A 15749-nucleotide genomic window follows, 5' to 3' on the forward strand; every position below is an offset into this window, starting at 1 on the left:
TCGCGTGAGCGGAAGGGAGAAGGGTAGGAACACATAGGAGGACTTGGAGGAGGGCTGAGGGTCCCCCCAGGTCACAGCAGGGTGAGATTCCCGCAGTCGCACGCTGCTTCTCCCATGAGCCCTCGCATGTCTCGTCCCGTCCTGTCAGGCTGAGCCGCCCCCTCTCATTTCCGTCTTGGGGGTGTCAGGGAGGGGAGGGCCGTGATCTGAGGGGTCTCTTCAGTTCCCCGTATAGGGGTCCAGGAACAGGGAGGTGATGACTGGTGTGAGGCAGTGTCCTAAGGTCGGCAGAGCAGAGGACAGGCAGTGCCAGGGCTCAAGGTGACATGCACACTCTGATGTGTACCCAGAGCTCTCTAACCCCTTGGTACACATCCCACAGTGCCCGACCCCTCCCACGCTACAGTTAGCCCTAGAGCCTGGGCTTCCGCACCTGGCTGCACCCTCAGGAGCTTTCTCATGCTTTCCTACAGGTTCCTGAGAGGCCTACCAGAAGACAGGAGAAGACCCATGAGGTCCTAGGACATCGCCAGAGGAGGAGACTTCTAAGTCAGCATTTGTCAGAGCCCTCATGGGTGATTTTCCCTGCTGAGGCCACTCACACTGTCCCTCTCCCCCAGGCCCATGGGATTCCATCGCCTACACTCCTGATCACACTTGTACCTGCTGCCTCTAACCAGAGTCATCATGTTTCATTCTCCAAAGCGTCTATGCCTCAGACTTGAGGAAGACTTTCAGGCCCTGACGGAGGTTGAAGACTTGCTGGGTGCACAGGTTCCCAGAGCTGAAGAGGAGGAGGATGAGGAGGAGACTTCCTCTGTTTCGTCCTCTTCTTTCAGGTTTTCCTTCCCCTCCACCTCCTCCGGCTCCTCCTCTCCTTTCAGGTTTTCCTTCCCCTCCACCTCCTCCGGCTCTTCCTCTCCTCTGTTTCTGGGCACACTGGAGGAGGAGGAGGTGTCTGATGCTAAGATGTTGAGTATTCCCAAAAGTCCACCCCAAAGGCCTCAGAGCTCCTGCCCCTCCTCCACTTCACTGAGTGCATCAGATGAAGATTCCAGCAGTGTAGGAGAGGGCGATACAAGTGCCTGGCAGCTCCCGGCAGACACTGAATTCTTGCTCAGATATGAGTTAGATGAGAAAGTGGCTGAGTTGATAAAGTTTCTGCTCCTCAAATATCAAACAAAGGAGCCTATCACAAAGGCAGAAATGCTGAATACTGTCATTAACGAGTACGAGAACCACTTTCCTATGATCTTCAGGAAAGCCCGTGATTTCATAGAGCTTATTTATGGCATTTCCATGACAGAAGTGGACCCCAGCAACCACTCCTATGTCTTTGCCAACACACCAAACCTCATGTATGAGGGAGTGCTGAGCAATGACCAGGGCATGCCCAAGACCAGCCTCCTGATACTTACCCTGAGCGTGATCTTCGTTAGGGGCAACTGCACCCGTGAGGAGGACATCTGGGAAGTGCTGAGTAGTTTAGGGGTGTATGCTGGGAGGGAGCACTTCATCTATGGGGAACCCAGGAAGCTCATTACCACAGATTTTGTTCGAGAAGAATTTCTGGAGTACCGGCAGGTGCCCAACAGTGATCCTGCACGCTACGAATTCCTGTGGGGTCCACGGGCCCACACTGAAATCACCAAAAGGAAAGTGCTGGAGTTCTTGGCCAAGCTAAATAGTGTCGTCCCTAGTTCCTTTCCAAGCTGGTACAAGGATACTTTGGCAGATATGGAAGAGAGAGCCCATGCCATCATTGATGCTGCAGATGCCGCCTCTGCCATGGCTAGTGCAAGCTCCATTGTCACGTCCAGCAGCTTCTCCCACCCTGAGTGAAGTTTCAGGCAGATTCCTCACTGTGTGTGGGAAGAGGGGAGTCAAGGTTCACAGTAGCTGAGGGCCAGGGTGGGGCTGGAGAAAACTGTTCTTTGTGATTCTGTTCTATATGGGAGACATTAAATTAACATTCTTTCTTCTGGGTATTTTTCAAATGCTTTCCATTTTAATAGCAGCTAAAATTAGTTTCAGAATCTTAGTTTATACATATGAGTCACAAATTTGCTGCTGTTTATCTGGTTTAAGAGTATGAGTTTGGTATTTTGTAAGGAAAAAAAAAACAAATTGGGAAAACCTTCCATCTTATTTTGAGCTCTAGGGCAGGATAACATTGAAAATGTAAAATAGTGGAACATAAAAGATGGTGAATGTTTGTATTCCATTATCCCTTTTAGTCGGTCCTCTAAAATTAAAGACTTATACATATATTTGCTTCTTATTCCAGAAAGTAGGAGAAATTAATCTTAATAAATAAAAACCTCACTGTCCCTTTTATTTTCAAAACACTATTTGAGCCTTCGCCCTTGGAAGGCACTATGTTAGTAGTGGGGATACTAGGATAAGCAAGACACACCCTACCCTTAAATTGGTCAAGTCTGAGAACACAGTCATATCAGGAAGATGGTAAAGATGGTAAGATGTCCTCCATGATCTAAAGATCAAGTAAAAGGAGGAGCATGGAAGTGGGACTCCAGATGAGAGCCCGTTGAGTGTAAACGCCCTGAGACAAGGCTTTGGGAAGCTTCCATTCTTCATGTGGCAGTTGCTTTTAAGTTTAGCTGGGTGGTGACAGGGGCCAGACTCTCAGGTGGTATGTCTTAGATGTGAGAGAAAAGATTGTGGATAAAGCAGAGAGAAATCACCACCTGGGGCAGGTATGGAACGTGTCCTGAACTCTTGTCCCAGTGCAGTTGGACACAGTGCATGAACTAAGTGTTCTCCACACATCATCTGCAAGGATATCCTGAGATGTAGGTGATACTGCTTTGATGTGCCCAGAAGCCACTAGGCTGGCACTGTTTTCCCTGGCCTGGGAGAGCCAGAGCTTACCCCACTGAAAGGACATTATAATTAGGTGACTTGGCCAACTCTAAGTAAGGGCTAGATTTCTAGTGGAGGATAAATGACTGAACATAGTTGTTTGATGGAGGAGCAACTGGGAAGGAGAAAAGGAGTTGGTCCTTGCCTCAAATTCTCAGATCTCTGAGTTATATCCAGCTGAAGAAGACTCCTCCACACCCCAATTCTATAATACATCCTCTGAGAGAAAATTGAGTGGGTTTTATTTATTATGCAGAATTTTTGGTTGAGTTGATATTCTGGGACCTATTGTGCTACATATTTTCTGATATCTTCTGGATAACAAAAACAAGTGCTAATTGTCCAGAGCAAAGCATGGTAGGGTCTGGGGTTAAAATTGCGTTGCACACGGCTGCCATTCCCTAAAGATCTGGTATACGCCGGGCCCTGTGCCAGGTGCTCTACATACTTCCATAGATTCCAGCCGTCCTGCAGGAGGGGGCTTCTCAAACCCGCTTTATAGACAAAGAACCTAAGACTCATAGCACTTGGCAATTCCCCCATGGTCAAAAGGCTAGAAAGTGACAATGCTGGGACCTGACCCCTGGTCTGAATTTATCTACGCCCACACTGTCCTCTCTCCCTTCCCAGCCTGAGGCAAGACTTCTTCTCCCTGTTAATTCATTTCTCTTCTCACTTCTTCATGTCCCTCGGGTGACATAAAGATGAACCTTATAGCCAAGCTATTAAATTAGGCCTAAAGAAGGTGAGAATGATAACATACATTTTATGGATTGTCTGTGGGTTTTCTTTACCTAAAGCCATCCTGTCCTGAACCCTAGGGTTCCTGGTGTGCTGACTCTGTCCAGGTGCCAGCAGTTTTGTCCCACCCCAGCACTTTCCCGTTATAGCACCCTCGTCCTGCTCTGCCTCTTTGTGCTTTCTTGTCCAATTCTGGAACCTGGCCTGCTGCCCAACTTGTCACTGCAGCCTGCTCCTCTGAAGGTCGTGCCCTGCTCCCAGTGGAACAACCCGGAATTACCTGCCTCCCCCTGTCCCTGAACAGAGAGCATTTCTACTCCCTGTAGAAGTCCCCTGACAGTCCCATTCCTAAGCCTGGGTCTTCTGTGACAGCAACAGTCCCTTTGACATAAATGTTCAATTTGGACAGTGACCTTCAGACACCTTTCCTGGGCACCTTCAGCACTTTTGATCACATTACCTAGGCATTATCAACACATTCTCAAAGTGTTTTCTAAACAGGCTGGTGAGTAGAGTCTGATTTGCCACATAATCTACTGGTTTGGGGGATGTAAGACAGAGACCGAGTTTTTGAAAACCTGAAATTTGCGGTAGAATTTTAATAAGATATGTTATTTGAAACAGGCCACTGAACACATGCACAGATGAATGAGCTTACCTAGGTGGTCAAAAACCGAAGTTTCCCTCATAAACTTTGTAGATGACCAAAGGCCATACAAATCACTGTGTAAGTAAACATCTACAAGAAACTGAATTCTCCTGACGTTCTCCTAAGTGGTGAACAATGGTTCCTTAGTGGACATGCTAGCTCTAATGAAAAACAAACAGAAAAATTAATTAATACTTCCAGTCCCTCTTAGTTCTATACCTGTTCCCAAAGGAAAATTTTGGTTTGCAGTGTGCCAATGTCATTTTTGGGAGTGTTCAAGAATATTCAGCCATGTGAAAGGTAGCAGGGTAGCAGAGGCTCACAGGGTGGGATATTTACCATACAATAAAAGAAAGGGGAAAATTCTCAGCCTAAAGACATTTTGTAGGTTATTGAAAGGACAATGCAGAAAAGTAATATTGAGTGAAAAATGTTGCTAAGATTTACAATTCTTCTAAAACTAGATGGGATTCTGTATCCGAAACTGCCAGTCACATAGTAGGCGTAGAAAATGTTGGAAGATTTCCAGGCAATGTTGGGGCTTCTTAGGAACTCCTCCAAGAAATCAAAGACAGTTATTGTTATAACAAAGTGTAACAGTTTATTTTTTATTGAGCACCTACAATGTAATAGGTTAAGGGAGAAATCACACGTCCCCATCCCCATCTTGTCTACCTGTCCTTCCTGGGTGGCCCATTTGTAGTTAGGTAGGAGCTGGTGTCCCCTTCCCAGGCTTTCTCTTCTGTTCAGCAGTACACAAGGTTGCCCCGTGTTGACATGGTGGAGCTACATGATGGAAGCAGCCTGGATCCTTGGATCACTTGAGAGTTGAGACCCACTGAGTGTTAATTTTCTGTACCATAACAAAATGCCAGAGACTGGGTGGCTTAAACAACAACAAAAAATAGTTTCTCACAGTTCTGGAGGCTGGAAGTCCAAGATCTAGATGTTGGCAGGTTTGGTTTCTTTTGTGGCCTCTCTCTATGGCTTGCAGATGGCCACCATCTCACCGTGTTCTCACACGGTTGTCCCTTGGGCATGTGTGTCTGTGTCCTATTCTCCTCTTTTCATGAGAACACCAGTAATGTTGAATAAAGTCCCACCTGCATGACCTCATTTTACCTTAATTAGCTATTTAAAGGCCCTATTTCCAAATGCAGTTAGTTACATTCTCAGGTACTGTGGGTTAGGGCTTCGACATACAGATTTTGCGTGGGGACACAATTCAGCCCATGAAACCATACTAACTCAAATCAGAATTTATGTGGATGAGAAATGAACCTGTTGTGCTAAGGCATTTAATTTTAAGGTTATATTTCTGTTCTATCAGCTTACCTTTTCTTAATCTAACTGATACACAGCTACTCTACCTGTTCTCACAGATTTTTCCATATTTTTACTTACAAAGAAATAGTGCATATATTTGTGTTGCAAAAAGATAAAAAATTAATTTATATGAATTACTATTCTCCCCTTTACAAAGTTCCTCCAAAATTCAGTCCCCTACTCAGAAGTAACCACAATGAACAATGTGGTGTGTATAACTTAATGGTTTTTTTCAGGCTTTTAGAAAGACTGTTGTCTGTATGAAATGAGGGAATTTGAGCACAGAGATATGCATATGGGGAAGTAATGTGAAGAGATGTGAGGCAAAGTCAGTCATCTACAAGCCAAGGACAGAGGCCTGGGACAAAACCTTCCCTCACAGCCCTCAGAAGGAACCAATCCTGTTAACACCTTGATTTTGGACTAGCAGACTGCAGGACTGTGAGACATCTGTTGTTTATGTCTCCCAGGTTGTGGTACTTTGTTATGGCAGCCTTTGCAAAGGAATAGACTCACTTATTTAAACGGATGTAGGATCTTTCCATGACAACACAGATACATCTGTCTCACATTGTAATTACTCCCCAAAATTCTAGGCTTTATGTGCAAGAACAAATTGAGCAAATATCCTCCTGATGGATGCATAAGTCATTTCTCATTTGTTGCTATGGTTAAAAGAATCATAATCAACGTCACTGAACATAAATATTTGGGCAAATGCACAAGATTTCTTATAAGAAAGACATATTAATGTGGAAATTGAGTCAAAGAGAACAGGGTGTGAATATTTTGTATTTTTTAATGTGTTGCTAATTTTTTTTCCCGAAAATGTTGCACCTATATATTTCCTTACAAACTACTGTATGTGAATACCTTATATTCTTAAAAACATATTTATATCAAAATTTTAAATTTTGGTGACACTTATGAGTGCAAAACCAAGGCAATGTTAGGTTGACTGATGACTTTTTTAGATGCAACACCAAAAGTACCAAACAACCTAAGGAAAAAGTGATAGGTTGGATTTCAGTAAAATTAAAAACTTCTCCTCTGTAGAAGACACTGTTAAGAGGAGGAAAGACATGCAAGAGACTGGGCTAAAAGCTTTGTGAAACACATACCAGATAAAGGATGTGTATCTGAATATACACAGAGCTCTTAGAACTTAACCAGAAGAAAACAGAAAATTCAATTAAGAACAGGCAAGAGATAGAACAGGCACTCTGCCAAGGAATATAGATGAATGGCAAATAAGAATATGAAAAGGTGTTCAAAGTCATATGCCATTAGGGAATAACAAGTTTAAACAACTTGGAGATAGGTTATATGCCTCTTAGAATGGCTGAAATTCAAAACCCTAAAAACCCCACATGGTGACAAGGATGTGAAGCAGCAGAAGCTCTCAATCATCGCTGGTGGGATAGACGTGCAGGAACGTCGAAAGTGTGTTGTTAAGTGAAACGAGAAAACCTGGCAAGGCTACATAATGTATAATTCAAACCGTATGATATTCTAGACAGGCAGATCTATGGAGACAGTAAAAAGACCAGTGGTTTCCAGGAGTTCAGGGGATGAATGAGAGTAGGGGAAACAGAACGGTAGGTAGTGCACACAGCAGATTTAGGATGGTGAAACAGCTATGTGTGATACCGTAACAGTGGATGCCTGACATTATACATTTGTCAAGTCCCACAGCATGTACAACACTAAGAGTGACGCCTAATGTAAACTGTGGACTTCTGTTAATAAAGAAGTATCAATACAGGTTTCTGCATTATAAAAAATGTGCCACAATAATACAAAATGTAAATATAGGAGACACTGTGTGAGTGTGAGGGGGATATGTGGGAACTCTCTGTATTTCCTGATCAGTTGTTCTTCTTGTACTTTATGATCCACAATGACCAAAAAAATATATATATATATTAACTTTTAAAATACACAAATGGTTTGAAATGACACTTCATCAAAGAGAATAAACAGATTGTTCAGAAGCATATAAAAATGATTAACATAATTTGTCAGTATGGAAATGCAAACAAAAACCAAAAAAGATACCACTACACACTTCTTAGAATGGCTAAAACCCAAAAGTCTGAAAATACCAAATGTAGGAGAGGATACGGAGCAACAAGAATCTTATTCCTTACTGGTTGTAGTGAAAACTGATTCAGCCACTCTACGAGAAGACAGTACTGTATGAACGTATTCATACAACATTTTGGAAAAATTGCAACAATAGAAACTGAAAACAGATCACAGTTGTTATGGGCTTGGGAGGGGGTACTGGTTGACTTCAAAGGTGATGCACAGGACTATATCAGGGTGATGGAACTGTTCTTTGTGATACTTGGATAGTAGATATAGAACTCTACTATATATGTATTGTTATAATACATATAATTTTACATAATACTGAACTCTGATGTATGGCACATAAAAAATCAACCACAGACTGTAATTTTTGGAAGGATCACTTATGCTGAAAAGACAATGGATTTTACAGAGACAAGGGTGGAAAAAGAAGGACGAGTAAGAAAGTCATTCCTGTAGGCCAAGTGAGAGATTATGGTAGCTTCACCTGCAGCAGTAGTAATAGATCTTGGCCGAAGTGCATGGATTTGCAATGGATTTTAGAGGCTGAGGCTACAAAGGCTACTGATGGATTGTATGCAGGTTAAGAGAAAGGAAGGCATAAAGCCTCCTTTACTTTTTGCCACCTTTTGCAAATAAACACATTGAGCTCTGATTATTTTTAATAAATCATGGTCAGACTTCATGTGTCTGACCACACACACAAATGTTTCCTCTTCCTTGAAATGTGAAAATGCTCTCCCCTCCCCCAACCCTGTGCCCAACCCTATGACTATGGTAAACCTTCACTGGCAGAAATGTCATGTACACAGAAGGCTGAATGTAAAGTGAGGAAAAGGGAACTAAAAGTAAGCTATTTAGGGAACCTTCAGAGAATGGTTGTGTTCACTCTGAAAAGGCTCCTGATACTGCCCTACGGATTCACACATAGGAATACTAATGTCTCTCTAGGACAGGGGGCCTACTACAGTACAGGAAGGAAAGGGATATGTTACCCTTTTGTTTTCACATTCCCTGAGAAGTTTTCCCTTCTTGGGACCTTGGGGTTTCTTGGGACCTTGGAGGAAAGACTCCTTGAGGATAATCCCCAAGGACATGGCGGCCAGAGCTGGAACTCAGCCACCAGCTGTCTTCAGGTCTGAGAGCAGTACTTTCTTGTCCGAGTTTTTCTACCTTCACTGCTGTTTTTGTTTGTTTGTTTGTTTGTTTTTACCCTATTCTGGCTATGAGAAGAGGCTAACTGTACCTGAGACACTGAGCTAGAGCTGAGGAAGGTAGTCAGTGCCTGAACAGCTGAGTCGTTCCTGGCCATTGTGGATGGAGATTTTCCAAGCTTCAGGGAAATCTCTGCCAAAGCTACAAGTGATCCTGTTTTGGAATCCCAGGTTTCCTGAATTCTGCTGTGGGCCCTGTCAGGAGTGAGGGCAGCTGAAAAGAAGTACGACGGTACTTCCGAAAGTTCATGGGAAGATTTGTATTAACTTTTAATTCTGTTTTTGCATGAAATTTTGAAGTACCCTTTCGTATGTGGAGCTCTTGTCCATTTGGAGGAGCTAGGCCTCTACTCCCAGCACATGTGGACAATCTCGCACTGCCTTGTCCATCAGTAAAGGTTTCCTTGGCCTGTTCAGGGTGGCCGTAGTCAGCACAACATCACTCTGTCATGATTTTCTGGGGTAGTACTATTTAGGTTCCATTTATTGGATCCTCAAGGCTCCAGAGGTCAGCAGGGGACTGTCTACACAGCTGTTGTTGAGTTCCAGGTCCCACTCCCTGAATGCAAAGGCCCATGAAAGCAGCAAGGCAATTTTTGGCTGAGGCAAGGAGGCAGAAGGAGCTGCCATTCCCCCCCCCCCCCATATTATCTCCATCCTTTATGTTAATGACTTGATCAATGTCCCCAGTGTCTTTCGATCCTTTCCCCTCCAGCCCTACCAACACCCTAATCGACCCATTCTGCTGACTTGCTAAATGATAGACTATATAAAGGTTCATTTACTATTTTGTACTTTTACATATTTTTGGACACGTTCATAATAAAAATATTTTAATGAGATCTTTAATCTTTCTGTAATTGTTTTCTGTGTATAGTGTGAAGGAGGGTTTCAGTTGCTTTAGATTTTCTTCATGGATACTCAGTTGTTCCACTGTTGTTTATTTAAAGAATATTGTCCCTCTGCTCTGCAGCTGCTCCATTTTCATTCATTAAGGCTATGCATACACATTTTCTTTTCTTCAGGACTCTCAAGTCAGTTCCATTGGTCTATTCATCAACCCTCGCACTGAAACCTCAAACACTTCATTACTATAGTTTTTCATAATTCTTACAATCTGCTAGAGTAATTGCTCTCACCTATTTTTCTCAAGAGTATTTTGGCTGTACTTGGCGATTTGCATGACTTTGCATTTTAGAATCATCTTATCACATTTACACATGTGTTTATGTACAAATCCCTTTGGTTTTTTTCACCTGGGGTTGCGATCAATCTGTAGATTCACTTTGGGGGAAACCAACATGTTTCCCATATTGAATCTTCACATCCATGAATATATTTTATCTTGTGTTTATGTAGCGCTTTTTAATTTATTGAAATTACATTTTTATATTGTTTTATGTAAAGTTTTTAGCTTTTTGGGTTTAATTTTCCTAAGGTACTTCAGATATTGTATGTTTGAATTCAAGTTATGTTTACTTTCATTTTAATATTCCTTGTTGCTGCAAGAAAACAAAATTCATATTTTGTATATTGATCTAATGGCTATCAAACTTATATATTATTTTATTGATTGAGTAACTCATCTTAGTTCTTCTGAATTTTTTTCATGCACATTCTAATCATCCAGTAATCACAGGAACTTTGTTTGTTGCTAATCTTTATCCCTTTTACTTCATTTGTTTGCATAAGTATGCCCATTGCTACCTCTATTAGAATAAGGAATAGAAATGCTGATAGCAGAAACCCTAGCTTAGGACCCAAGTTCAAAGCAGAAGCTTTCCAAATTCTCTGAAAAGGTATGAAGTTTGCTACAGGTTTTTCATACATATCCGCTATCTACTTTGATAATATTTTGTTCATTTTTTCTAAACTTTTTTCAGAATAATTTTAGATTTAAAGGAAAATTATAATGATTGTCAAGACAGTTCCTATGTGTTCCTGATGGAGTTTGGATGTGTTGTCCCCTCCAAAACTCATGTGGAAATTTGCTCTTCAATGTGGCAGTGTAGGAAACTGATTGAGTCATGGGTTCGGATCCCTCATGAATGGATTAATGCTCTCCCTGGGGGAGGGGGGATTAATGAGTGAGTTCTTGCTCTATTAGTTCCCACAAGAGCTCGTTGCTTAAAAAGACCCTGGCACCTGCTCTCTCTCTCTTGCTTCCTCTCGCCATGTGATCTGCTTGTACCCGCCAGCTGCCTGCCACTTTCCACCATGAGTAGACACAGCCTGAGGCCCATGCCAGACGCAGCTGTCCTAGAATCATAAGCCAAATAAACCTCTCTTCTTTATAAATTACCCAATCTCAGGTATTTCTGTTATAGCAACACAAATGGACTAGAACAGTTCCATACTCAGTTCCTTTTATTATTAGCATCATGCCTTAGTATGGTCTGTTAAAACTAATAAACCAGTATTGATATATACGTATTAACAAACATCTACAGTTTATACAGATTTCCTTACTTTTCATGAAATTCCATTTTCTGTCCCAGGATCCTCCATGGATCCACCATTACCTTTAGTGGTCATGTCTCTCTAGCTTACTTTTCGATGTGCCAGGGTCTGAGATTTTCCTTGATTTTGATGTTGTTGACAGTTTTGAGGAGGCCTAGTCAGTATGTTGTATAATGGCCTTCAATTGGGATATGTCTGCTCTTTTTGCCTGGATTAGACACGGGTTATGTGTTTTGGGGGGAAGAGCAGATGTGTGAAGTGGCACTCTCATCATACCACAGCCACAGTGAGTTGTATCAATGTGACATATCACTGATGATGCTAAATGGATCACCTTGGTGAAGTAGTGTTTGTCAGGGTTTTGCACAGTTATGCCTTCTTTCCCTGTGCCATGTTGTAATCCTCAGGAGATGGAGACCCAGGACCTGCCAGTCATCACATGAGGACTCTGGAGAAGAACAGTAGAGACTCTCACCTTGTGTAGAGGAGGCTCAATACAGTACAACTCCCCACATGCTGTCAGCCCTGGGAGACCTGGGGTAAGGTGGCTCACTGTGGTGTCCCCTGACTTCTGCTTAGGGGGTACAAAGAGGGGAAGGCCTTCCTCAGATGCGTCCCACCCCTAATCAGGAGAAAGAAAGGGACTCAGGTCCTTCCAGGCATCACCAGGAGGACACAAAGGACTGGTGGGGCATCCAACCCCAGATACAAAGGGACCCACAAAAAATTGCTCCTCCATTAGTGCTGGGAAGCCTCACGCAGGGATGACAGGCAGAGGAATTAGCCCCTTTCACTTCCTCTTCAGGATTCTCGGGGAAATAGGGACTTTGACCCGATGGAGGCATCTTCAGATCAGGACAGGGAGTTGGTCAGGTCCAAACCTAGAGATACTATAAAAACCTTTCAGAGGACTGAGGGTACCTATTGCCTTAGAACACAGGGGGGGGGGGGGCACAGAATCTATCCCCTCCCTACTGTCAACTTTGGTGTACCTGTGTAGAGGTGACAGCATGTGGCGTAACCCAGATTCCATCTTGACAGTCTGAAGGAGATGAGTCATCTTCTAAAGGATGTGTTTTCAGGTCAGCAGTAGATGGAAGAAGTGACGGGTCCTTCCACTGTATATACAGTAGGCCACAACCCTGCCATTAGCCTTGGGTAGCCCTGGGCTGGGTGTTTCCTGACTCACATCTTAGATGTCTGAGGGAAGGGAGGCTTCTTCTAAGGGACAAGTCTTCATGTCAGCAGTGAGTGGAGTATCAGGTTGGGCTAATCATCATGGTGAGGATCCAGTTGAAGTTCTGTCCTAGCACCATTTCTTCACCTCTGCTGTCAGCTCTGGTAGGCCCCCAGCAGGATTAGCTTGAAGTGTTCTTCCTGCCCCAACCTGACAGGCAGTCTTGGAGACTTGAGGGTGGGTCCCAGGATATACTGTTTCCTGGCTTCCGTCCTGGAAGTCTGAAGGAGATAGAGCTTTCTTTGTGTGGTACAGCTTCAGTGGCTAAGGGATGAGTCCCAGGCCTGACTGATCATCAAGGTGAGAACTCCAGGAAGGACCAAGAGGGCTTCCAACCACTGATAAAGTGGGTTCTGACCATGCTCTGCCTAGGAAGTTAGCCCTGAGTAGCTCCAGGCAACTCCCATCTTGAGAGTCTGAGGGTTGTGTGGATTTTTCTGAGGGGTCCATCTTGAGGACTGCAGAGAGAGGAATCACAGGCTCTGCCAGACTCCAAAGTGAGGACATAAAGGAAGAAGAGAGGGCACTACTCACCACAAACAGAGGGATTCTTATAGAAACCCACCCCAGTGTCAGCCCTGAGAGGCCTCAGGCAAGGATGTCAGGAAGAAGCCACATCATCCGTCCCCTGACTTGCTTCTCTGGCCTCTCAGGGACATGGTGGCCTTGGCATGAGGGGTGCAGGCTAGGTCAACAGAAGGCAGGTGGTGCAGGCTGTGTCAGGAGTACATATGGTTGCCTCGAGGAGGGCTGAGGGGACATCCTGCTCCAGGATAGAGACCTTACCAAAATACTGCTCTGCCCCTGCTGTCAGGCACGTGTGGACCCAGCATGAACAGATGTGGTGTGGTCTCACTTCTGCCACAGAGTAGTCTGCTCTATCTCGGGGAGATGAGGGTTTGGTTTTCAGGGGCTACATTACACCAGCAGAAAGTGTGGCATCCGAGCCTCTGCCAGGTATCAATATTAAGACCTCGAGAGAGAACAGGGTGTCCTCTACCACAGAACAAAGGTGGTCCCAAAGAATGCAGCTCTGCCCTGTGATGTCAATCTTGGGGGCAGGCAACATAGTGAAGGCTTGGTGTTAGGAAGCAAAATCAGGTAAGTTGAGGAAACCAAGTCTGATCAGTGGGACTCAGAAGGAGTCCCAGGTCCAGTAAGGCATGGAGTAGTTGAGCATGAGGAAGACAAAAGGCACGGCTCATTCCAGACAGAGGGGACATAACAGAATCCAGCCCTCACGGGCCTTGGGAGGCTTCAGGAAGGGCCTTCAGGAAGAGTCACACGCTTCTTCACTTCCTTTTGGTATTTTAGGGAAATGGGGATCTAGCCTGATTGTACCTCCAATTCCACAACACTGTGCCAGCAATCTGCAGCCGGATGTGCCCTCCGACAAGAGCGTTACGAATTGGGCATCCGTGCCTTGGTCTGAGGAAGCATCCTCAGGTCACAGAGCAGAGGAGGCCAGAGGTCAAGGTGAGGAGTGCACCCTGAATGTGCATCAAGGCCCCCCCAACCCAGAACAGAGGTGACCCCACTGTACGTGACCTCACCGGTCATATAGTCAGCCCTGGAATCCTAGGCTTTGTTGGCTGGTTACAGCCTAGAGGGCTACGTCACATTCTGGGACAATTCTTAGAGAACAGGCTGACCAGAAGGACAGGGGCCCTGTGAATTTTCAGCCGAGGTCAAAGAGACCAACCCCACTTTTTTCTCAGCCTGGTATGAGGAGGCTTTCAGAGATGAGGAAGAGAGAGCCTGGGCCAGAATGGGTCCCGTGGATAGTACCACTGCAGTGCCCATATCATGGCCTTGGTCAGCAGCTTCTCCTGCCCCAAGTGAGGAATGAGGCAGACTCTCCACTCCGTTTAAAGAGGGTAGTCATGGTGCTAAGCAGGGGAGGGTCGTGGTCAGGCTGGGGAGGACACAGCACATGACAACTCGTGTCCCTGTTGTATATGAGTGACACGGAGCTTTATCTTCTTTCTGTCTTTTTGGCATTTGTCAAATGCTGTTACTTTTGACAGAGGATTTATTAGCTTTAGAATCTAAGCTTATGAATGGCATTGCTCACACATTTATTGCTATTTTTTCAGATGTTAGAGGAAGGATTTTGATATTTTGCAAAACAAATTGAAAATCCTTGTGTCCTATTTTGTATTCTGCTACAAAGTAACACGGCATCAGAATAGATTCTTTTTAGAAATGTAAAAGATCCCAGCAAGCAAAATATAGGGGTTCAATGAAAGAGAGGAATAAAGAAAACATAAAGGAATGTTTATTCTCAGTGTCACTTTCTCTCTCAGATTGTTGTTCTGGAAAATTAAAGGTTTAAACATGGATTTGCCTGGCTTACTTGAGAAAGTTAGGAGAAATTTTAATAAATTGTAATAAATGAAAGCCATGCTCACTGAATCCTTTCTTTTCTTTTCTTCTTTTTTTTTTTTTCCTTTTTGTCTTTTTTCGTGACCGGTAACAGGATCGCAACCCTCGGTGTCGTGCCCGTACTGCAACTGGCATCGCAACCCTTGGTGTCACGCCCGCACCATGCTCAACCAGTGAGCGGACCGGTCTCTATATGGGATCCGAATCCTCGGTGGGAGCGCTGCTGCGCTCCCAAGTGCCGCACTCTACCGAGTGCGCGACCGGGCCGGCCCGAATCCTTTATTTTCTAAACAGAAATTGAGCTTTTGCTCTTTAAGGTCCTGTGTTAGTAGTGGGATCCTAGGATAAGCAAGACACACCTCTACCCATACAGTCATAGAGTCCAGGAGCAGCAATAATTAAGATGGCGAGATGTCCTCTAAGACCTAAAGTAGAAATAAAAAGGAATGAGGAATGGGGAGTCCAGATGGGAGCAGCCATGTGCCGTGAGCCGTCCTGCTATAGGGAACGGCATGGGAGGCTGAGGAGTGATGCCCCTTGTTCTGCAGGCTACAAGGGGGTCCCGTGTGTGTGGCACAGCTCCATGGAATTTCTTGTTTGTTCACCTTTGGTTGCTTGGCAAGGCTTGCCAGAATTAAACAGCCTAACCTTTCGCTGTTTGGGAAATTCCCTGGAGTTTCTCAAAGGACATGTTAAAATACATCAAAATTAACTGGCTTATTTAAAGGGCATTGTCAGTACTAAAGGTGTTTTTGATGCA

The 15749-nt window shown here is 44.2% G+C and overlaps 1 protein-coding gene across 1 annotated transcript; it reads left to right on the top strand.

Annotated features, from left to right (window-relative positions):
* The first annotated feature begins 969 nt into the window (after positions 1 to 969).
* On the top strand, positions 970 to 2270 carry LOC103606376 (melanoma-associated antigen C2-like). The gene has a single exon (XM_008590982.1). It carries the CDS (start codon positions 970 to 972, stop codon positions 1840 to 1842), a length of 873 nt encoding a protein of 290 aa, XP_008589204.1. The 3' UTR covers positions 1843 to 2270.
* The last annotated feature ends 13479 nt before the right edge of the window (positions 2271 to 15749 follow it).

The sequence above is a fragment of the Galeopterus variegatus genome, unplaced genomic scaffold, assembly GCF_000696425.1.
Source record: "Galeopterus variegatus unplaced genomic scaffold, G_variegatus-3.0.2 Scaffold6529, whole genome shotgun sequence".
NCBI lineage: Eukaryota > Metazoa > Chordata > Mammalia > Dermoptera > Cynocephalidae > Galeopterus > Galeopterus variegatus.